The following is a 22,972-nucleotide window of genomic DNA, read 5'->3' as shown; positions in this document are numbered from 1 at the left end:
GGCAGGGTCCTTGGCAGCTGGTCCTCTGTCCGTGGTGCTAGCTCCTGGCTCCAGGGGTCTTGGCTGTGGATGCTGGCCTTGGTGCTGACCCCCCAGGCTCTGTCCACGGTGCTGGTGGCCATCTGACCCCATTTTACCCGCTCGGGCCGGGCCACAGAGAGAGGAGGAGGTTGGGTGTGCACCCCATCCCCCCCACCCAAGTAGGCCTCTGCCCTGTTCATCATTCCCGTCCCACTCTGGGGCCCGTGATCAGTCACATGTCCCTGCAGAGGGGTCAGAACAGCTCCCATCACCCACCAACCTCCCTTCCCTGTGATGCTTGGATAGGGTGCTGGCTGGAGGCTCCAGGCTGGGCCTGGCCAGGCAAGTAATACCCAGCTTGGACTTCAAGTGATCTGACTGGGGCTTTCCTGAGCTCTTGGCATGAGCTACAGGAGCCCCAAGGAACCTTTTTATGGGCCTCTTTCTGGAACAGTGGGGCTGGATCACCTGGGTTGGCCCTGGCCAAGGCTTGGCTAGGACACATACAGAGCTGCTCTCGGGCCCCAGATGGGTGCTGAGGCCCTTCATGAATGCTGCAGGCCCAAGGATCACTGTGGTGTCAAGGTCAGCAGTCAGCCTGCAGTCAGGATCTAGAGCTGGGGGTGGTCTCAGCAGCTGGGGTAGAGTCTGGGGGTTGCTTCATAGGAACTTGGTTTGGGGGCATCTCAACTAAATCTGGGTTCACTGGGGTGAGGTCACTGGGTCAGGGGTCACTTGTTTTTGCCCTGAGTCTCCTTCCCCCCAGTACCACTGCTGCCCTGTCCTCCAGCATTGTCTCCCAGGAACTCAGGGGTGTTGAGCTCCGGCCGCCACAGCAGCAGGTAGCACTTGGGCAGGTGGAAGGTGGCCAGGATGCCCAGCGCACAGAGGAGGATGGCGCCCATCTGCACAGTGGGCTGGTGGGCCATGTGCACATTGGCAAAGAGGGGCACAAAGATCCAGGTGATGAAGTAGGCCAGTATGGCAAAAGTGAGGCTGCGGGCGCCGTTGTAGTGGCCTGGCCAGCTCTGCACCAAGAAGGTGCCCAGGAAGCAGAGGAAGGTCAGCGTGGCATTGGTGGCATGCACCAGGCCAAAGCTGATCCAGGAGCGCACGCAGCAGTGCACCAGCGCCTCTGTGAGCAGCACCCACCAGTCCGTCACCACTTCTGGTGGGAAGACCACCAGGTACCAGGCACACAGTGCTGCTTCCGCCTGCAGAGCAAGCAGCAACACCAGCCAGGCCCAGGGTCCCTGCAGGCAGCCACGCAGCTGCTCTGCCTAGCTGGGTGGCAGCTCCGAACCCACAAATATCTGGGCCGCCTGCAGGAAGAGTGTGCTCAGGCAGCCAGCGAGGGGAAGGTGGAGCAGGGGCTGCTGGGACAGGCAGCTGGCCGGGGAAGAGGAGGATGCTGAGGCAGACAAGGCCCAGGCAGGCCAGGCCAGAGCAGGCCCGTGGCCCGCCTGAGGCCTGAACCAGCAGGCTGTCCCAGTACCAGATGAAGAGCCCCAGGGCCGCCAGCACCAGGCCCAGCGCCAAGCCCAGCAGTGTAAGCAGTACCAGCATGGCTGGCTCCCCCCACATCAGGAACGTGGGCCTGCGGGGAAAGCAGTGTGTGCTCCGGTCCGGGGACCACTGGTCCTGGTCACACTGGGTGCAGAGGAGGTCAACTGTGGTGTGGGAGCAAAGAGGGGGCACTGGGGGGGGGGCACGGGCTCCTTGGCCTCACTCCCACCCACTTGCTCTGGCCTCAGGGTTGGCCTTGGAGCCGAGACACGAGGCCCTGTGGGTCCCTGCCCACCCCCCCCCCCCTCCGCTGCCCCCGTCCTCAGCTCGTGCAGCCTGGGAGAGGGGCTCACCTGGGCTGCGCTGGTAGCTGCCAGCCTTGCAGTCCACACAGTCATAACAGCAGGAGTGGAAGCCCTTCACTCGGCGCACCTGGCCCTCCCTGCACTGCCAGGAGCGCTGGGACACGGGCCCCTGGCACGGGGCCTTGGGGCTCAGGTTGTGCTCAGCCGGGTGCACCGCCCAGACCTGGGGATGGTCCCCCCGCCGCCCCTGCCCCGGCAGAGCCAGAACTTGTTTGTGGCCGGGGGGAGTGCAGCTGGGGCTCACCTGGTCCCCAGGCATGTGCCAGGACAGCTGGGACTGCCAGAGCTCCAGGCGGCCATCGAAGGCTCCTACAGTGCGCAGCTCGGGCGTCGGGTCCTGCCACACCCACAGTTTCAGGTCATAGTCCATGTTCAGTTCCCGCTGGTATCGAACTGTAGCTCCAGTCCGCGAGCGCGGAAGCTTGTGTTGTACATGTTCTCCAGGAGCTGGTGGGTGGGTTGGAGCCGGTGGGGGGCGTTGGGCCAGTAGCTGCCTCCAGTGCACACTCCCCACTGAAGCTCCTTCTCGGGAGTGCCGGGGGCTCCCTGCCCTTACCTGCCAGGGCCGCACAGGCTCCCGCGGGGGGCAGCCTGAGGCATTGCAGAGCAGCGTGTTGTGGAGGGCCTGGGCCACGGCATACACAGCCGCGTAGGCAGCGAAGGTCTGGTGGTGCAGCAGCCCCGCAGATATGTTCTCCAGCATGATGTGGTCACACTGGGGGCAGCATGGCCCCACCACGTGCTCCTCTAGACCCAGCTATTCAGCGTCCAGGGAGGCACAGAAGGCGGGATCAGCAGCCAGGGCCAGGCGGGTCCGCATGTAAGATGGGAACTTGGGCATCGGGGCGCCCTGCTGTAGGAAGCCGAGCACGGTGCCCACCTCAGCCATGCTGGGCACTGTCATGACCAGGTCTGAGGTCAGCCAGGCCTCACTGGCCACCCACACCTTGGGCGAGAGCCTGTAGTGGATGCTGTACCTGAAGAGGGTGCGGGCAGCATGGGCGGAGGAGAACAGCACCACCACCCGCACACTGCTCTGGTTCACCTGGTGCAGCAGGTCCTGGGTGGTGCCCAGCGGCAGGCTGCCCACGTGCGGCAGTGGCACCAGGTCCTTGTGTGCAATGCAGATGCCCCTGGCGTTGGCCAGGCTGGACAAGAGGCTCAGGCCCTGCCGGCCATACTCGTCATCACTGCCCACCACGGCCACCCAGTTCCAGCCGAGCTCCTGAAGCAGCTCCGCCATCGCCACCACCTGCACGCGGTCGCTGGACACCATGCGGAAGAAGGACGGGAAGATCTCCCGGTTGCTCAGCCGGTCAGTGCTGGCACCGTAGCTGACCTGCAGTGACCAGGAGGCAGCTCCTGACGTGGGGGCTCCTGCAGGCAGGGCCAGTGGGGGTGGGGGGGCGCACCTGCGGCACGAGGAAGAAGCTGAAGAACTTGCTGGTGACGGGGGTGAGCTCGGATGAGTGGGGTCCAATGACAGCCAACACGTGGGGCTGGTACTGCGTTTAATTGCAGTAGGCGGCAATGTCGCAGCTGCCCGCTTTGGCCATGAACATGAGGCTGGGCTTCATGGCCACCGCGGGCTCTGAACACGTGTCGAAGAGGTCGTAGCCCAGGTGCAGCCCTGGCAGCAGGGCAGACCTGTTGTTGATCTCCTCCACAGCCATCTTCATGGCCAGCGCCCAGAGCAGGCCAAGGGACGAGAACCTGGGGCCACACAGGGCTGCAGGTGGCCGACACCTCATCCCCGCTCAGGAGCACGCCAGACCTGAGCCACCCCCACCCTCGTCACGCCTCGCCCCCCCACCCCCCGCATTCTTACCTGGTGCACATGGTGGCATCGGGGTTAAGTCCTGTCGCTGAGACCTGCATCGTCGGCCGCGCCCAGGGGGAAGAGCCCACTCAGCACACAGTCCCCTTGCATCCTGAGCTGCCAGGATAAGCACAGTGGGGTGCCTGCTCCGAGGCCCGAGAGAGCCATGAGGCCCAGGAGAGTCAGGCCTGGCATGGCAAGTGGCAGCTTCCAGCAGGGTTGGCAAATGAGAGAATCGGGTGGGGGCCCTGATATGATGACTTGGGACAGGGGAGGGCAGAGGATTTGCTTAGCAAAATCCTCGCCTGTCCTCATCTGCCAAGCCCAGGGGCCCCTGGGGACACCCTTGCTTTCCTGGGCCCCATAGGTTTGTGCTCTTTGGACTCTTTTATTTTATTTTTTTTTAAAGATTTTATTTATTTATTCCTGAGAGACAGAGAGAGAGAGAAAGGCAGAGGGAGAAGCAGGCTCCCAAGGAGCAGGGAGCCTGATGTGGGACTCGATCCCAGGACCCTGGGATCACGACCTGAGCTGAAGGCAGACGCTTAACCATCTGAGCCACCCAGGCGCCCCTCTTTGGACTCTTTTATCCTGATGTCACCCACCCACAGGCTCTCTGGCTGACAGTGACCTGGGCAGGCAGGCTCTGAGCAACCACTGATCATGATCTTGTTACCTGCCTGTGCCCAAGCCCCTTTGCACCCACCGCATTCCTGGAAAGGAGGAGGGACACTTAGGACTTCTCCGCCAGAGGATCCTGGGGTCTCTAGCTGCCTGGGGGAGGTGCCAGTGCCCCGATAAGTAGGTACAGAAACACCTCTTCCAGCCCTGGGGAGGACTGTTAGTCGCGGGGGGTTTGGGGTGTGGGGTGGGCTGCAGGGGTGGCTCCACCTGCAGGCTCAGGGGGCAGACCAGCCAGGAGGACAGTGGCCAGACAGCCTGCCAGCTCTCCATCCTGTGGCTGGGGTGGGGAGGGCCCCAGGGTGGGGGCTGTGGCCTCTCAGCTTGTATGAGAACAGGGCTGGGCTGTTGCCTAGAAACTTCAGGGACCCTGAGGCTGGTTTCTGCCCACACCCTGCCTGGGCTCTTGACAGAGCAGGTGCCTCCTCCGGGGACAGGGGGCACAGCTGGGCCTGCAGGACCGTGCATGCAAACGAGGGAGGAAAGGCTATAACCAAATGGGCCTCTGAAGCTGGGTCAGCACCAGGTGTGTGCAGGTGAGCCCCAAAAGATGTGCCAGCAGCAGTTCCTACTTAGCCTCTGGGTTGCCCTGGAGACCTGACACGAGGTTCAGGTGTGGGGGTGCCCAGTAGGCACCCAGAGGAACTGGGGGAGGCTACCGATGCCCCTGGAGAGGAGTAGGAGCTCTGGGTGGTCTCAACCCTGGCAGATGTTTATAGGAGATGGTCTGGGATCTGATCTTTGCTGCCTGTGGGGAGGGACCAAGCTGCATGGCACGCTCAGGGCATGCACATACGTGTGCAACACACACGCAACACACACACATATGACGCCTATGCCGGTGCGTGGCCCGTACATCTGTATGCACTTGGGTGCACACGTGTGCAGCCCTCATGGTCATCTCCAGCCACAGGATGGGGAGCAGGCGGGCTGGTTGCCGTCCCTGTGGGACAGGGCGAAGCAGCAGGCCTGGAGGTGGCAGAGGGGACCTGGCATTGGACACTGCTATTTGGGACTGACACTGGAGTGTCCGAGAGCATGCTGCCTGACATGGACCCTCCTTCTGTCCCAACCCCTGCTGTGGCTCAGAGCCCCTCCCCTGCACAGGTTTTGTGGGCCCTCAGACCTGCCCTTCCAACCCAGCCCCTTGGGTAATTGTTTTCTTACCTATAAAATGGGGATAATGACATGGACCTTGGCGGGGGTTCGAGGGACCAAGCTAGAGGCCACACAAGCACAGACAGGCCGCACCCCCCTGCCCCATGCTGGCCAGGATAGGCCACCCGTCCCCGTGGCTGACACTGCCCTGTGAGCCTCGCAGTAGGGCCTCAGCCCCATGGGGTCACGCCCCTCCTCCCTTTAGTAAGCAGGCCGCCTGACACAAAATACCTCCACCCTGGAGTGCACTGCCTGCTCTGTAAGTGGCCTTTATTGATGTTGGAAAAACAATTACACTTTCCCAGGGTCTCTGCAAGCTGACACGTATGTACATCTGCTGCATGGTGGATACGGTCCCCTTGGCATCGAGGGGCCTGAGCTCACAGTGAAGAGCCAGTAGGCCAGGCCAGGCCCCCACGTGCTGGGCATCCGGTCCAGGCTCTCTCCGTGTGCTATCTCATCCTGGGTCTCCTGAGCTCTGTGGGGCTGGGGCAGCAAGGGGCAGGGAGGAGGGAACACAGCCTCTCGCTGGATGACGGGAGGGAGAGGGCTAGCCCTGGACCGGCAGAGCTGTGGGCTCTGTAGAGCTCTGGGCTGTGCTGTGCAGATTCGCAGGCAGTTGCCTGGGGGGGGGCACCCAACTGACAGTGTGGCCGCGGGGGGCAGCTGATGAGAGTGCAGAGAGGCAGGGCAGGCCTCTGCTCAGGGCTTTAGTTCCTGGCTGTTGCTGCCAAGGACATGTGGGGCCCTGGCTAGTAAGGACGTGAGGGACCGGGAGGGAGCCTACACTGCCAAGGGCTGCCCAAGGGTTCTATCCCTGTCCTGGGGACGACTAGCCCTGAGTGCAGGGGGCCCGAGGGTACCTGGGTACGGACACAGAGGTGGGCCAGGGGTGGACAAGCACCTGCTGAAGGTGCTTGCTGGCAAGCAGAATGAAGTCTCTGTGCCGCAGGGACCTGTGACTTGGCCCCATTTCACGACTTGGCTCACAGGCAGCGGGCAGCTTCTCTGGCTTTTCCATGAATGCTGATTCCTGCCCCTTCCCGCCCTGCCTTCTACACCTCACCGTCTGGGTGAGGCCTGATTGGACCACATATGTAACTCAGCTGAGGGTAAAGCAAAGATGCCCCTGGGCAGAGCAAGGTGATAAGGGCGGAGTAGATTGCCAGGGCCTACATGCCATAGGCCAGAAGCACAGCCCGAGAGGGCCATGCTGTGCCCGTGGCTCTGATCAGGCTTGGCTAGCAGGGGAGAGGTGTTCTTCCCATTCCTGGGGCACTCACAGATCTCCATGGTGGGACTGATGGGTGCCGGCTGCCCCAGCCCAGCTCTGCAGGGGAAACCTGCCCCACCTGGCCTGCTGGCCCTTAGGGCAGATCCAGCAGGGAATGCTCAGCGTAGAGTTTCTGGGAGACATTGTAGACATGCTCGATGAAGGGCAGGGGCCTCGCCCAGCATCTCCACAGCCTGCTCCGGGGACCCCACGTTCATGGCCTCCAGGAAGACCTTGCGTGGTGGGCAACGTACAGAAGGCCACGGTGACAGCCCGGCGGATGATCCAGGGGTGGTAGGCCGCCAGAGAGGCATTGTAGGAGTCCGTGCAGAGGACGGCCGTGCGGGCATCCTCGGGGCTGGTGCGCAGGCCTTCCAGGAAGAGCTGCAGCCAGCGCAGGGCACGGTGCAGCCGAAGCACCGTCCGGCAGCCCGAGTCAGGGTGGCGGGAGCGCCGCTCCAGGTCCACCAGCTGGTTGCCCACCTCGTAGGCCACCATGGACTGCAGACTGCTGTAGGGCTCCCGCTGGGGGCCGCTGCGCAGACGATCCATGATCTGCAGCTTCGCGGTGACATCCTTAGAGATGAAGGAGAAGATGGCTCCCAGGCTGTTCAGGAACCTGCTCGAGGGGAAGTAGGAGTTCAGCCCAGGTGCAGGGGGAGACCGCCCCCAACCTCCTGGGGCACACGTCCCCCTGCAGGCAGGGGTAAGAAGGCTCGGTGCTGCCGGCCAAGTGGTGCATGAGAACGGCTGACCAGCCCCAAGCAGGTGGGAGCTGGGTGTGCACAGCACATGGGAAGTGTGGGCCCCACAAGGCAGTGCCCCCCAAAAGTACCTGACCAGCAGCCCCCTCCAGCCGGCGAGGTAGTGATCCAGCAGCACCTCTTCCTTCTCATTGAGACACTGCTTGAAACTGACTAAGACGACTTTCAGGTTGAAGTCCGATTCTAAGCCATCCATTTCTTAGTTCGTACTGAAACACAAAGGAAGTCAGGCTGGCGGGCTGTCTCCCTGTGAGTCAGCTCCCTTCCTGGGCCACTATTTCAGGGTGGCGGGGAGAGCAGTCAGAAAGCAACTGAAAGCCCACAGTGGGCCCCGTCCCCCGTCAGCCCCTTCTCCCCGGGAGCCTACTTCACTCTGCCTGGGCCACATGCTCGGACATAATGACCTGGTGCTTGCCGTGCCCTGGGCCTGGAACACACGTCCACAGATCTTAGCACCACCCCTCCCGTCACTCAGCCGGTCAAACCACTCTGCTTTGATCTATGGCAGACATCTCCACTCATGTTTTCTTGCTTGTTCACTGTTGTCTCTCTCACCAGAGTGTGTGTGTTTTTACCAGCTGAGAAATATCTGCTGAGTCTCTGCCCAGAGCCAAGCACCCTCCCAGGGTGGATGGCCTGTGAGGCAAACAGTACTTCCTATCAGGGCGATATTCTTGGAGAAAGCCAGAAAAGTCCAACATGGTAGGTAAGAAAAGATAAGTACTATGAAAAAAGAGACAGTAGAGCGAGGTCGAGGGCCAGGAAGTGTGGCCAGCTGGGCTGGGCCCTGAGCAGAGACTGCAGGGTCAGCGCGCCTGACAGACCCCAATCTTTTCACTGGAGCCATACAGGTGCCACACGGAAGTGCAGCTGGGCCAGAGGTCTTCTACACTCTGAAGACAGCCATAAGGCCCTCCCCCAGCCCCAAGGAACCTTCCGGAAGTGCTCTAGGCCAGAGTCTTGCCCAGGATTCTGCTCACATTCCTACAGTCACTCCATAAACATTCAAGGGCCCACACACTGAATAGGTGCCACAGGGCAACCCAGCCTCTGCCCTCCTGGGTGCCCAGGGCAGGCACTGGGGTTGGGCTCTGATGGTCCCCTGGAGACTCAGCAGCATCTCACCACCCAGGATGCCAGGAGCAACCTGATGGGGCCTAGTGGCTGCTGAGGCCCTGGAGGCCCCTGGCATTGGGCCAAGCTCCCAGAGGTGAGCTCACCCTGTCTTCAGGTGTGGGGGACAGTCGTGCCCAGCCTCAGGAAGACAGTGCTCCAGCGACTTCCGGCACGCCCCTCCCCTCTCTCAGGGCCTGTCTTTCCGTCCACTGAGCAGATGGCCTCTGAGGCCTTCAGGGCTACCTTCCTGGACACCAGACATCCTGTGGGCCTGGCTTTCCTGTCTAGAACCTGAGCCAGCAGCGCAGAGGAGCTGCTGGGAGCTTTTCAGAACTTGCAAACAACAGGAAGGACACTGGCTGTGCAGCCCGGGGCAGGCAGCCTGCCAGCTCTGGGGAGGTGATGCAGGGCACCACCAAGGCTCCGCAGGGTCAGCCTACAGCCCCAAGGTCAAGTCTCGGCAGGAGGGCTGCCTGAGCCCCGCAGCTCTCTGGTTGGACAGCAGGCTGAAGGCTCCCAGAAGAGGGCACCCCACACTAGGACCCCAGGCCCAGCGGGTAGGAGTGAAGCCCTGTCCAGGAAGCCCTGCAAGTCTTGCTCGGGAAGGGAGCTCCAGGTGGCGCCGGGCTCGGACCCCGGGCTCGGGTAGGGTGGGGCCCCAGTCCTGGGCGGGCCCTGCTCCAGCTGAGGCCCAGGGATTGAGCAGGGGCCCCGGGTCCGGGGAGGCGTGGGACCCAGGCCCTCGGCCGCCCCTCCCGCGCCTGGCCCTTGGCGATGCCCAGGCCCACCTGCCCAGTTCGGTTGGGCTCTGCTCCCTGGCCCCGGGCCCGAGCCTGCCGCCCTTCCGCTCACCTGTGCCGCCACCGCTCGCTCACCTGTGCCGCCGCCGCCGCTGCCGGGGGACTCGCTGCCCCGCCCCCGGCCACCTCCCTGACGCCCGGGATTGGTTGCCGGCTGCCCAATCCGGAGGCTCGACGCGTTGGCCGGCGTTTCCGGCGGGCGCACCGGAAGCTGGCGCCGTTGGGGCTGCGCCTGCGCGGTACGGCGCGGCGGGTCGGGGTCCGGCCGCGGTGGTTGTGCGGGCTCTGTGAGGGCAGAGGCTACGGGGCCTGGGAGCGCGCGCGGCAGCATGCCCGAGATCAGGGTCACTCCTCTGGGTGAGTGAGGCGCGCTTGGCCGGCCTCGCGGGCGCGGGGCCGGGCGGTGGTCTGGGGGACGAGCCGCGGGGACGCAGAGGGCTGGCCCGGTCCGCGGAGCCCCCGGCTGTTGTCAGCGGAGGCCTCGCGCCGGGCTCCCCCTCCCGAGGGAGGGGCTCGGGGGTCGGCCCGCTGCTGTGCTGCTGCGTCCCAGCTCTCCTCACCGTGAAAAGGGGTGGGTCCGAAGGCGGGCAGCTGCTCCTGGGGTCCGCCCTCCGGACGCCGTCCCCGAGAGCCACAGGGTCTCTCCTCGCTGCGCCGGCGTCTGTCCGCATGGCCTGGTGCCTCAGGTGGCCTTCGTTCCCCGCCTCTGCTTCCTTCCCCCTCCTGCATCTGTGTCGCACCCGTTACCTGCAGCTTCCCGTCTGCCCAGTCCAGCCCTCCGCTCTCAGTTCAGCCTTGTCTTATTTATTTGGCAGCTGGACCTCTGCAACGTTTTTTTGTTTCTTTCGTTTTTTTTAAGAAACTTTGCATTTTGTAAAAGATATAAATGCACACTTTTAAAGGCCCAGAGTGCAGAACACTGAAGGAGGAAAGGTCACTGAGAATCCAGGGTCCCAGAAACAACTGGGGTTATCATTTTGCATTCTGGTGGCCAGCCCTTAGAGCTCTCTGGCATTCTTCCTGCATCCGTGCTCTGGGCTTTCCAGAACCTGCCTCCTACACCGGGCCATGTGTGGGGAGCATTTTCCTGTACAGATGCTCCACACAACTCCATATCCTTTCTCGTGGTGTGAGCTCTTTGTCACAAAGCCCCCCCAGCCCCCAGTGTGGACACTGAGGTGTTGCACACCCCTGCTCCTGGCCTACCAGGTCAGGGTACGCATCTCCACGGTGCCATACAGATCACCCTTGCAACAGCCTCTCCTAGCTTTTGGCACAGGGTCCCCTCTGGGGTGCGGAGACCCCACACTCCCCCTGCCTTTGGCGCCCTTCCAGGGGCCTCCTCGGATCACACTTTGCGGCCTGCCCCTTCATGATTTGGCCCACTTTCTCACCACTCACTCTCTCTGAACAGTTCTATCTGCCCGCTTCTGTTACCCCAGTCTGCACCTGGCCGTGCTCCCGAGGCCATAGCACCATCAAAGCAGAACTCCTTCTCTATTGTCTTCCTTTGTCAGCTTCTGCCTTATGGGTTCCCTGGTCCTGTGGGCCAGGTACAGAGAGTCCTGCGTCCCTCCTGCCACACAGCCTTTGCACAGCTGCCCCTCCCACCTCCTGGCTGTCTCTTTCCACCCTGCTCAGAAGTCATTTTAAGGAGGACTTTCCGGGTGTGGGTCTGGAAGTTTCTGTGTCCCCTCCTTGCCTTAATCTTCTCCAGGGCCTAAACTCTACCTGATGGACTCAGTGTATGTCTTACCTACATGGTCATTGTCTCCTTGCCCTGAAACAGACTCTTGTGGATATGAAGTCACCTTTGTTTTCTCCTGAGTTCTGCCTCCTTTTGTGTGCTCTAGACTCTGTTTCCCATATCTGCTGCCCAGGGTGGGCCACTCTCCTTGCTCCCTGGGATGGTTGTGAGTCCTGGGTGGGAGCAGGGGGCCATTGCCTAAGAGCTGAGCTCTGGAGTCCAGAAAACCATCCCTGGCCCCATGCTTAGGAGCCATGTGTCCATGGGCTGATCCCATGACTTCTGTGCCTTCATGTCCTCTGTAAAGAGGGGCAGCCCTCCCCTTCCCCCCGCCATAAATGTCTGGAGGCCTCTGCGCTGGGCTCAGCTTTAGGGCTAAAGATGCAGGAGGGAGCAGACAGCTGAGACCCTGCATTGTCCTGGTGGGGCGGAGCAGGCTTATGAGAGACCTCTGGGCCTATGGCTGGCTGCCTGAAGCACGCAGGACGAAGCTCTTGGCTGGGATCACTGACTGTTGTCATGGATGACTGAAACTTCTCAAGGACCAGCCTGGGTCCTGTTCTGGGGCCACCTTGATGTGTGTGGTGCTAACAGAAGGTTCAGGTGGCTGGCAGAGGGAGACTTGTAGGATCAAGATGGAAAGCAGGTCATTTGCTGTCATCAGGCCCTGCAAGGCTGTGTCCCTTTCTTCTTGGGCCTCCAGACCCTAGAGGAGGTGACAAATGGCTAGAGAAGGTGGCTGGGATATGCCCTGCTGAGGCTGAAGCAGATGGGTAGGGCTTGAAGTCAGGAACGTGGATAGGACTCAGGTTAAGTTTGGGCTGTGGGTGCCCTGAGGGGGTGTGGGTGGTGGGCCATATGCACTGTGGCTACTGTATTTGGTCATTGCTGGACGCTGGGGCTATGTCTCGCCATGGCCGGGCTAAAGCCTCACAGGTGTCCATCTGCAGTGAAACCACCTGGAGGTGCTTGATGCCTCCTGAGAGTAGGTCCTGGGGGAGAGGGCCCCATAGCCCCAGATATGACCCCAGTTGAGTTTTCAGGAGGGGTGGTGATGCCCTGTGGAGTGCTGGCTTACCCCTATTAAGTGCCAGGACCACAGTCCAGCACCTGTTACACGGCCCCCTGGCCTTTGAAGGCTCCCGTCAGCCGCAGCAGGTGGGCTGCTCCCTCAAGAGGTGAGGGTCTTTTTCCATCTGACCTAGGTGGTAGTGGCAGGGCCTGAGGCTGGAGGTGTAGCAGGGGAGGGCATGGGGGCCTAGAACTCGCTTGGCAGTCTTGGTACTTCGCCCCTTCCCTGCACATTTCCCTGGCCTGTGTGTAGAGGTGATGGTGGCAGTGCCTCACACATCATCTGCACAACAGCTATGGGGGTCTACTTTTCCCAGCCCACTGAGGGTTCTGCAGCGTCGGGGACCCAGCGTTCCCAGTGGAGCTGTGAGGCAAGTGGCTGGGCCTTGGTCTTGGGGCTGGGGCCATCGCTTGCACCAGCAGGGAGAAGGATGTGGGGGTGGCAGCACCTCATGCCATCTTCCTTTTCAGGGGCTGGCCAAGATGTGGGCCGAAGCTGCATCCTGGTCTCCATCGCGGGCAAGAACGTCATGCTGGACTGCGGAATGCACATGGGCTTCAATGATGACGTGAGGTCCTGAGGGAAGGTAGCCTGGAGGGAGCTCGTTCAGCCTGCTCCTTGTTGCTGTTCTTAGCAGGATCCCAGGCTTCCAAGCCTCAGGCTCTGACCCATGGCATAGGGAGTCTGGGCAAGTGGGCAGTGGGAGGAGGCAGGTGGGTCTGGGGTCACTGCATTCCCCGGCAGTCCCCCTGCCTCACTTGACAGATGGGGTGCCCTCTGTGGAAGGCTTGGTGTGTACCAGAGCAGGGCTCTCGGGCTCCTGCAGAGTCATAGGGGGCAGCTCGGCACTCCCCAGGCAGGGCTTCTGGCTTGGTGACTGGTGCTGGCAGTTTGACCCTTCCTGTGTACTTGGAGTCTGTGAGCAGTCAATGGTCCTGGTGTGGCTGGCCAGGCTCAGCCTCTGCCCTCATTCCCCACTCCTGGGAGCCGCTCTCCGGAGCAGCGGCTGACCCAGGGCAACTAACTACATTCTGACCCTTTCTCTTGGCTTGTCAGAGGCGCTTCCCCTGACTTCTCCTACATCACCCGCAACGGCCGGCTGACCGACTTCCTGACTGTGTGATCATCAGGTGGGCACCTGTCGGCTGTTAGTGATAGTGTGTGGGCTCACATCTAGCCCCACCTGGAGGACCCCCAGGAGCCTAGGAGCCACTCGTGGCCCGGGGAGGCTGCAGCTGCAGGGTGTTGGAGGCCTGGGTTTTGTTCCAGGTTGCTGACGTGGCACACCCCCAGGGCTGGCCCTCCCTGCCTCTGGACAGTGGTCCTGGAGGCCGTGTATTTGCATGAGGTTATACGTATTCACAGTTGCTCCTTGGTGGGCTTTGGTCAACACTGTGGAGCCAGGGGGGCACACTGTGCTGCATGTGCCTATTGGCTCTGCCCCTAAATGTCATGGATGAGAGCCCAGCTACCCAGGAAGATGAGGCTGTATTAGGGCAATAGGCCTATGGCAGGGAGACCGCTCCTTCCCCCCCCAATGCTGAGGTGGTGCATTTCATGTGTGAGCACCTGGGCTACTTCTCAGGCCCTCCTCACTCAGCCTCTCAGCAGCATTTGGCAGCAGTGACCACACCCTCCCTTTCGGTCCTTGATCCTCCCAGATTTCTGTACCTTGCCATCCACCCTGCCCCTGACCTCCAGACTCATGGTCTGGCCCCCGCTGGTGCGGTGACCTTGCCAACCTGGCTGAGTGGGCTTTCCTTTTTCCTCCTATTCCTCACACCCCACCCAGACAGTCCACAGTTTATGGGGTCCAGTCTTTTTCCTGACCCTGACTCTTGCCATGTGGCCAGATGCCCACAGCAGCCTCCTGCCGGTCTTCTCCCTGCACCCTGCAAACCAGAGGAGCTGCTGACATGAGGCAGCCCCATCCTCAGCTGCTCTGAGGCTCTCGTGGTCTCGGTTTCTTCTTGGACATGGGCTGGCATGCGGCGGGTCTGCCTCATCCGTGGACACACAGCACTGTCTTCCCTCTGCCCTGTGCCTTCCTGCTGTGGCTCACGTGCCGTGGGTCTGCCCCGCGCCTTCCTGCTGTGGCTCACGTGCCGTGGGTCTGCCCCGCGCCTTCCTGCTGTGGCTCACGTGCCGTGGGTCTGCCCCGCGCCTTCCTGCTGTGGCTCACGTGCCGTGGGTCTGCCCCGCGCCTTCCTGCTGTGGCTCACGTGCCGTGGGTCTGCCCCGCGCCTTCCTGCTGTGGCTCACGTGCCGTGGGTCTGCCCCGCGCCTTCCTGCTGTGGCTCACGTGCCGTGGGTCTGCCCCGCGCCTTCCTGCTGTGGCTCACGTGCCGTGGGTCTGCCCCGCGCCTTCCTGCTGTGGCTCACGTGCTGTGGGTCTGCCCCGCGCCTTCCTGCTGTGGCTCACGTGCCGTGGGGTCTTCCTGCCGCTCCAGCAGAGACGCCTTGTGCTCTTTAGCTGTTTTTGTTACTCTCTAGAACACGTGCCTGTCTGATGCAAGCGTTACCTTTAACGGCCCCTGCTTTATCAGACACTTCGATTCTAAGTTCCAGGGAGGTAGTAGTTTTTATCTGTTTTGCTCACTCCTCACTCTGTGGTACTGAGGGTGGCATCTGATACACAGTAGGCAGTCAGTGTACAAATGCATGAATGGGTGCAATGGCCACGAGCCTGTGCTGGTGTGGAGGAGCTGTGGGGAGCAGGCTTGTTGGGGAGCAGTGGCCTTGGACTGACCTGTGTTGCACCTGCAGCCACTTCCACCTGGACCACTGTGGGGCACTTCCCTACTTCAGCGAGATGGTGGGCTACGATGGGCCCATCTACATGACCCACCCCACCCAGGCCATCTGCCCCATCCTGCTGGAGGACTACCGCAAGATTGCTGTGGACAAGAAGGGCGAGGCAACTTCTTCACCTCCCAGATGATCAAGGACTGTATGAAGAAGGTGGTCGCTGTGCACCTGCACCAGACAGTCCAGGTCAGGGTCCTAACAGGCCCCATCTTGCTGTCTGTTGGGTACTGCCCACCAGGAGGCAGCATTGGGCAGGCATGTGGGGTCCCAGCCCAGATTCAGGGGCACACAGGGCAGCGTGCCAAGCGCCCATCAAACATGTGGAACCTCTGCTGCTCACCCCAGCTCTGAGCCCGAGTGCATCCAAGAGGGTGTGCCGGCCAGGGGCAGTGGGGGGCAGAGACTGGACAGTGAGGTGGGCAAGCCCCGAAGGGCAGCCAGTCCTGGGCTGTGGAGTTTGCGTTTTGTCTCAGTAACTGTTGTGTGCGGGTCAGCAAGGAAGTGAAGGGTTTTAAGCAGGCAAATGCAATCAAATTGGGAAAAGTTTTATCACAAAGATTATAGATTTTGTCTGTTTCTCCTTAGAGTCAGTGGGTATTGCTTGTTAACAGGTATCTGTCTATTTTTAGTTATTTCTGGTTTAATTACTTGTCAACACGAAGTATGTGTGTTTATCCTTAATAACGTCTTTTACCTTAAAGTCTGTGTTTCTGGTAACACCCCACCATTCTCACCTTTCTCATCTTTGGCTATTTGCGTAGTATGTCTTTTTCCATTGTTCTACTTTCAGTTTTACTGCGTCATGTTTTAAATGTAGGTCTTTTTAAGTGGCGTATAATTTGTTTTTGTTTTTGTTTTTTTTAAAGATTTTATTTATTTATTTGAGAGAGAGAATGAGAGATAGAAAGCACGAGAGGGAAGAGGGTCAGAGGGAGAAGCAGACTCCCCGCTGAGCAGGGAAGCCCGATGCGGGGACTCGATCCCGGGACTCCAGGATCATGACCTGAGCCGAAGGCAGTCGCTTAACCGACTGAGCCACCCAGGCGCCCTATAATTTGTTTTTTTGTTTGCTTGTTTTTTGTGGGTTTTTTGGCATATAAAAATTTATTGTTGTCATGTGTTCGCCATCAAACTTAGGATCTGGGTTTTCCTTTCTTGCCTTTGTATAAAGGTTGGCTGTTTTGACGGTCCTAAAGCAAACTCCAGGAATGTCACTGACAGCATGACCTTTGTGACCAAATCCAGCAACTACAGCTTCATCATTTCCCTCAATAAAATTCAGACAGCCATCTTTGGATACAAAGGCTGCAATTTTTTTTTGTCATTCGTGATCAGCTGGACCCTGACACACTTCCCGATGGCAGAATTTGGCTATTTGGCTTCAACTCCTACTTCTTCCAGCACAATTCCCTTTGCATGGGAAGCACCTCCAAAAGGGTTGGCCTCAGGGCTGTGCCTGAATGGGGTTTTCTCATACTGTTCATAACATCCCTTCTGATCTCATCAGTGGCTGCGAAGCTTCCTGGCAGTGTGAAGACTGCAACTCTTGCCCATCCTGCCAGTGCAACGGGCCAGAGCAAAAGAGGGTTTTGTTGTTGTTGTTGTTGTTTTTAATCTATTCTGATAACTTGTCCAGATGGAGCATTTGGGACTCTACATTAATAAGAAAACTTTGAGTTTAGCTCTACTCTCTTACCATTTGCTTCCTATTTGTCTTGCCTGTTCTCTGTTTTTTCTTTCTCTTATTGCATTCTTTGGATTGTTTTTTTAAATTTCTATCTCTCTCTCTTTCTTTTTTAAAGATTTTATTTATTTATTAGAGAGAATGAGCGAGCGAGCAAGAACATGAACAGGGGGGAAGGGCAGAGGGAGAGGGAGAAGCAGACACCCCTTCTGAGCAGGAAGCCCGACACGGGGTTCCATCTCAGGGACCTCGGGATCATGACCTAGCCGAAGGCAGACGTTTAACCGACTGAGCCACCCAGGCGCCCCTCTATTTCTTTTATTTGGTTAGTAATTTTATTCTCTTGTAATTCTCATAGTGGGTAGAGTTTACAAAGTGCATCCATGACAACAAAAATCTAAGGTATTTGGAGGTTTTGCCTCTAGATAATGGAAAGGGTCTTAGAACATTTTAAATCTTTTTATCCCTTCCCTAACTTAGACTATTATCTGCCCTTATTTTAATGTGCTCAGTATATTGGGGCGCCTGGGTGGCTCAGTTGGTTAAGCGACTGCCTTCGGCTCAGGTCATGATCCTGGGGTCCTGGGATCGAGTCCCGCATCAGGCTCGCTGCTCGGCGAGGAGCCTGCTTCTCCCTCTGACCCTCTCCCTCTCATGTACTCTCTCTCTGTCATTCTCGCTCTCTCAAATAAATAAATCTTTAAAAAAAATGTACTCAGTATATGTGAAATCTAGCAGGACATTATTACTAATATTAATAAAGTCAGGTTTGCTAGGCGTCATCTCTGTATTTACCCTATTTCCTGTGTTCTTCACTTTTTATTTGAGATAATTTACCTTCTTCCTGAAGAACACCAGTATGGATCTATTGGCAGTGAATTTGCTTTTATTTGTCTGCAGATGGATCTGCTTCACCCTCATTCCTTTTTTTTTTTTTTTTTTTAAGATTTATTTGACAGCACAAGTAGGCAGAGCGGCAGGGAGAGGGAGAAGCAGGCTCCCCACTGAGCAGGGAGCCCGAGGCAGGGGTTCATTCCCAGGACCCTGGGATCATGACCTGAGCCTAAGGCAGCCGCTTAACTGACTGAGCCACCCAGGCGCCCCTTCACCCTCGTTCCTGAAGGACTTTTTTCGTTACGTGTGGAATTCTAGTTTGGCAATTACTTCTTCTCAGTACTTTGAATATGTCTTTTTATTCACTGTTTGAAAGAGGATCTTTAATCTTAGGCTGCTTGTAGGATTATGCCCTTTTCTTTGGTGGGTTGCTATGATGGACCTGCATGTGGTTCTTATTCAACCTTTCCAGGTGTAAGCCTCTTGGGTCTGTGACTGATGTCGTTCATCAGGTTCTTCCAGTGTCGCTCCTGCCCATTGTCCTCCTCCAGCCCAGGGCCCCAGACCTTCCCTCATGCATCTTTCTGTGCTCTGTGCTAGAGATAGTCTTTTCTATATATTTTAGTGCATTAATATTCTTCAGTTATATATAACATGCTATTAAATTCATCCATTCAGTTCTTTATTGGGGGTAATTATAGTTTCTGGCTTTAGAATTTCTACTTTTTAAAATAATTTCTAGGTTTTTTGGTCAACATTCTTAATTCTGTTTTTTAGGTTCTCTGAATATATTAATCACAGCCCTCTTAAACTCTGTGTCTGAAAACTCTAGGAGTCCTGAGTCTGCTTCTCTAGACTGTTGCGTCTCTTGTTTTTCATGGTGTTGTCTCATCGCTTATGTTTGGTTGCTTTTGGTTGAGAACTGGACATTGTGTGTGAGTAACAGGAAATGATGAAAGGCTTGGAACCATGTTCTTCTTTTCCGCCCTCTGCCTCCCAAGTGTCCACCTCCCTGGTCCCTCTGCCATCTTCTAACTGACCACCTACCCAGCATAGCCTGAAGACCTGACTTGAGCCCTCTCCTCTGTAGGTGGGACGATGAACTTGAAATCAAGGCCTACTATGCAGGCCACGTGCTGGGGGCAGCCATGTTCCAGATTAAAGTGGGCTCAGAGTCTGTGGTCTACACGGTCAGTGGAAACACTTGGGGCACAGGGGTACTGCTTGGCTGGGGAGAGGAGGCACCCCATTTTAACCGCCACATTCTTTGCCAGGGTGATTATAATATGACCCCGGACCGGCATTTGGGGTGAGTAGGCTGGTGTGTTTGTTTCATTCCTGTGGGGACCCCCAGGAGTGCACTGATGCTCGGGGATGTGCTGGGTGCCCGAGCAGCCTGCGCGCTGGTTTCTGCCACGTGTCCTCTGTGCACGGCAGAGTCTCTTCCTACTGTTTCCCCTAGTGTGCTGCTTGACAGAGGGTCCAGGGAAGCTGTGGCTGGGGTCCGTTGTGTTGCTCCTAGCCTTGCAGCCATGTGGATTGGTCCCCCTCCGGTCATGCCCACCTCTGTTATAGAGCTGCCTGGATTGACAAATGCCGCCCCAACCTGCTCATCACAGAATCTACATACGCCACAACCATCCGGGACTCCAAACGCTGCCGGGAGCGAGACTTTCTGAAGAAGGTCCACGAGGCCGTGGAACATGGCGGGAAGGTAACTGGTGCAGGCAGAGTGCCAGGCAGGGTGCCAGGCAGGGCTCTGGGCCATGTGCCCACCCTGACCATGCTACACAGTCCTTCAGCAACCTCTGGCATGTCAGGAGATGGGTGCTGTGTGTTCTGGGCATGCAGGGAGGAAGATTTGCTTAGCGTTAGGAAGAAAAACTTCTCCGAAGACTAGCGGGGTGTTTATTCACCCCTCACCTCAGATCCCAGACCAGGGCTGGCCAGAATATCCACCATGGTCATTTGGGGACAGACTGTGGCTGGGAGCAGGACTTGCGGGCATTGTGGGGACCTTACCTGTAGCTCACAAAGGGCCTCGGGCTCTCAGGGATGCCGGCTATGACCTCTCAGTGGACGCAGCCTCTGACCCTCAGAGCTACCAGTGAGCCCATTATGGTCAGATGTGGGCTCAACTTGGGTAGGCAGCATGGCCAGGGACTCCTGCCTGAGCCAGCCTTGTCATCCCCCTGCAGGGCTGATCCCTGTGTTTGCGCTGGGCCGAGCTCAGGAACTCTGCATCCTGCTGGAGACGTTCTGGTAGGTGCAGCCTGATTGGTTTCTGGGAACCGTGGCCTGAGTGGACATTAGTGGGGATGCCGGTGTCCGGGTCCTCAGTCCAGCTCTAGGCAGAGCATCGGCTGTAGCACTGGCAGCTGTCAGGTATAGTCAGGGTGCTTCATCTCTGTGGGGGTGCCCGCCCAAGCCAGGAGGCCTGTGTCATATGCTGTTCCACACCGCCCCCCAACCATGCTCTGTGTCATTTCATCAGAACCAGCGTTTTACAGAAGGAAGTAGGCTGAGGTGGGAGACATGAGGGAGACATTGTTCCTCCCACCGGACACAACCAGGCTGAGGGTGTAAGGGGTGACATGGGCCGCCCCTTCCCTGGCAGCCTTCTCCACTGTGGTCCCTGCACTGTCCACAGGGAGCGCATGAACCTAAAGGCCCCCATTTACTTCTCCACGGGCCTGACAGAGAAGGCCAACCACTACTACAAGCTCTTCATAACCTGGACCAACCAGAAGATCCGTAAGACCTTTGTGCAGAGGAACATGTTTGAGTTTAAGCACATCAAAGCCTTTGACCGGGCATTTGCTGACAACCCGGGTCCCAATGGTGAGGCCCTGGCCAGGAGGGGCTGGGATGGCTATCTTGTGCCTGTTGCAGCCAGGTCAGGCCTGCCCATGCCGGGGCATCTGGGGCCAGTGCTGACTGTCCACACATGTGCACCTCCTCCATGTCTGGGACATGCGAGGGGACCTTGCCTGCAAGTCTCCCTCAGGGAGTGGGGTGCACTGTGCTGGAGGAAAGACGAGGGGAGGTCAGAAGGTAGAGCCTGTGGCAGGTGCAGGGTCAGAAGGCTCTTGAGGCAGAGGAGGGGCTGGACCCATGGCCAATACTGGTTCCCTGACAGACGGGTGCTGTGCCATCCCTACCCCCACCCCACCCCCGCAGGTCGTGTTTGCCACCCCAGGCATGCTGCATGCTGGCCAGTCCCTGCAGATCTTCCGGAAGTGGGCAGGGAATGAGAAGAACATGGTAAGAGGTCTAGCTCCCAAGAGGGCCTGTGAGGTTGGGCAGAGGTGGGGGAACTGGGGCTCTGCCTGGCTTGGGGACACTGCTGTTTGTCAGGACAGGGCTTAGTATCCTGGGGCTTGTGTCTCACCAGGCAGCTCAGACTATTGCTGTGTGTCAGCCTCTTTTATCAGGCAGTGAACTCTTCTAGCCTCCTGAGCTGATGTGGTACTCAGGTCTGGGTGGGCTTGTGCCGAGACCCTGAGCCTGCTTGGGTCTGTAGTGGGCCTGGGATAAGGAGCTGCTGGCAAAGGAAAGGGGCTGTTCAGGGTATAGGTTGACAGGCAGGAAGGGCAGGGTGGAGAGACATACAGGGAGGAAGCCCCTGAGGCCGAACTTGGGGGGGGGCGGTGTTGCAGGGTGGCTGCCAGCTCCATCCCCCCTCCCCCACAGGTCATCATGCCTGGCTACTGCGTGCAGGGCACTGTGGGCCACAAGATCCTCAGTGGGCAGCGCAAGCTGGAGATGGAGGGGCGGCAGGTGGTGAGTCCCTACTTCCCCAGCAGCTCTGTGGGCCCCCTTTTGGGTTGGTGGGGAGCCCTTGGAGCCTGCTGATCGTGGTAACGGCCCTGTGTGCGCTGTGATGCTGCAGTTGGAGGTCAAGATGCAGGTGGAGTACATGTCCTTCAGCGCCCATGCCGATGCCAAAGGCATCATGCAGCTGGTGGGCCAGGCAGAGCCCGAGAGTGTGCTGCTCGTACATGGGGAAGCCAAGAAGATGGAGTTCCTGAAGCAGAAGATCGAGCAGGAATTCCGTAAGCAGCCCAGGCATGGGGTGGGCTTGGCCGATACAGGGAATGTGGGCAGGGTCTACCCATGGGGTCAGCATGCGCAGGGCCCGATGGCCTGGACTGAGGCTCTCTGCCCCTCCCACTCTTGCCCAGGGGTCAACTGCTACATGCCAGCCAACGGTGAGACGGTGACGCTGCCCACAAGCCCCAGCATCCCGTGGGCATCTCGCTGGGGCTGCTAAAGCGGGAGATGGCACAGGGTATGCAAGGCAAGGCACACTGGGCAGGGGAAAGGCAGCGGCGCAGCAGGTGGGCAGCTCCCATCCCTGCCCCCTTTCTCCACAGGGCTGCTTCCTGACGCCAAAAAGCCCCGGCTCCTCCATGGCACTCTGATCATGAAGGACAGTGTGAGTGTGCGTGTGCTTGGGGGGCGGGGGTGAGGGGTGCCCCGATGGCCCCCTGACCTGCCCCTGCCCCCACAGAATTTCCGGCTCGTGTCTTCAGAGCAGGCCCTCAAGGAGCTGGGCCTGGCCGAGCACCAGCTGCGCTTTACCTGCCGTGTGCATCTCCATGACCCTCGCAAGGAGGCAGGAGACGGCCATGCGGGTCTATAGCCACCTGAAGAGGTGGGTGCCCCCACTCCTGGCTCTGGGGGTGGTAAGAAGTGGGGCACAAGGTGGGGGTCTCACTGTGCCTCCCCGCAGCGTCCTCAAGGACCACTGCGTGCAGCACCTTCCCGATGGGTCTGTGACCGTGGAGTCCATCCTCATCCAGGCTGCTGCCCACTCAGAGGACCCAGGCACCAAGGTGCTGCTGGTCTCCTGGACCTATCAGTTGAGTGGTGGGTCCCAGGGAGCCCTGTTCCCGGCAGGTCGGGATAGGCGGGGGCTGCCCAGGTGTGGTGGTCGGGGAAGGTGCGATGACTGCCTCCTTTTGTATCTGCCTCTAGGATGAAGAGCTGGGAAGTTACCTCACGTCGCTGCTCAAGAAGGGCCTCCCCCAGGCCCCCAGCTGAGGTCAGCTGGTCACCAAAGGGACCTAGGCTTTCATCCAGGGCCATGTCTGTGCCTCAGCTCTTCCCTCTGTCCCCTGATGTGGAGCCCCCCGCTGCTCACATGTGAGGACAAGACCACAGTGTCATGTGCCTGTTTGCCTGAGGAAAGAAATAGGCCTGGGGACTTGATCACCCTTTATTCTATTCCTGAGCCCCCAAGAGATGGGTGGATGCTCCTGAGGTATTAATTTCCAGTAAAAACCGCACCAAAGGCTGTATGGCTCTTCCCTTCTCGACGC

General features: G+C 58.9%; 3 protein-coding genes and 1 pseudogene across 3 annotated transcripts; 1 reads left to right on the top strand and 3 right to left on the bottom strand.

Annotated features, from left to right (window-relative positions):
• Nucleotides 1-44: 44 nt before the first annotated feature.
• TAS1R3 (taste 1 receptor member 3) lies at nt 45-4,062 on the bottom strand. Its single transcript, XM_027612196.2, is given in 10 exon segments — nt 45-794; nt 797-1,410; nt 1,412-1,691; nt 1,881-2,001; nt 2,137-2,267; nt 2,270-2,339; nt 2,449-3,231; nt 3,305-3,605; nt 3,721-3,752; nt 3,754-4,062. Coding segments are annotated over 10 exon segments (2,676 nt in total). The 5' UTR covers nt 4,027-4,062; the 3' UTR covers nt 45-723.
• A 168-nt stretch (nt 4,063-4,230) lies between these two features.
• Nucleotides 4,231-9,663, bottom strand: LOC113932773 (ceramide-1-phosphate transfer protein). Its single transcript, XM_027612170.2, is given in 5 exon segments — nt 4,231-6,992; nt 6,994-7,062; nt 7,064-7,442; nt 7,659-7,796; nt 9,556-9,663. Coding segments are annotated over 4 exon segments (648 nt in total). The 5' UTR covers nt 7,784-7,796; nt 9,556-9,663; the 3' UTR covers nt 4,231-6,917.
• Nucleotides 9,664-9,730: 67 nt separating this feature from the next.
• On the top strand, nt 9,731-22,947 carry INTS11 (integrator complex subunit 11). The gene is given in 21 exon segments (XM_035727192.1): nt 9,731-9,860; nt 12,793-12,895; nt 13,379-13,431; nt 13,434-13,452; nt 15,089-15,237; nt 15,240-15,318; nt 18,742-18,838; nt 18,923-18,957; nt 19,224-19,364; nt 19,848-19,910; nt 20,299-20,500; nt 20,829-20,912; nt 21,342-21,431; nt 21,541-21,703; nt 21,833-21,889; nt 21,892-21,939; nt 22,025-22,086; nt 22,162-22,266; nt 22,268-22,305; nt 22,384-22,513; nt 22,629-22,947. Coding segments are annotated over 21 exon segments (1,812 nt in total). The 5' UTR covers nt 9,731-9,832; the 3' UTR covers nt 22,695-22,947.
• LOC113932375 lies at nt 16,264-16,684 on the bottom strand (annotated as a pseudogene).
• Nucleotides 22,948-22,972: the final 25 nt, after the last annotated feature.

The sequence above is a fragment of the Zalophus californianus genome, chromosome 4 (genome assembly GCF_009762305.2).
Source record: "Zalophus californianus isolate mZalCal1 chromosome 4, mZalCal1.pri.v2, whole genome shotgun sequence".
Taxonomy (NCBI): domain Eukaryota; kingdom Metazoa; phylum Chordata; class Mammalia; order Carnivora; family Otariidae; genus Zalophus; species Zalophus californianus.
The sequence above is the reverse complement of the archived record's forward strand: the minus strand, read 5'-3'. Positions and strand labels throughout refer to the sequence as shown.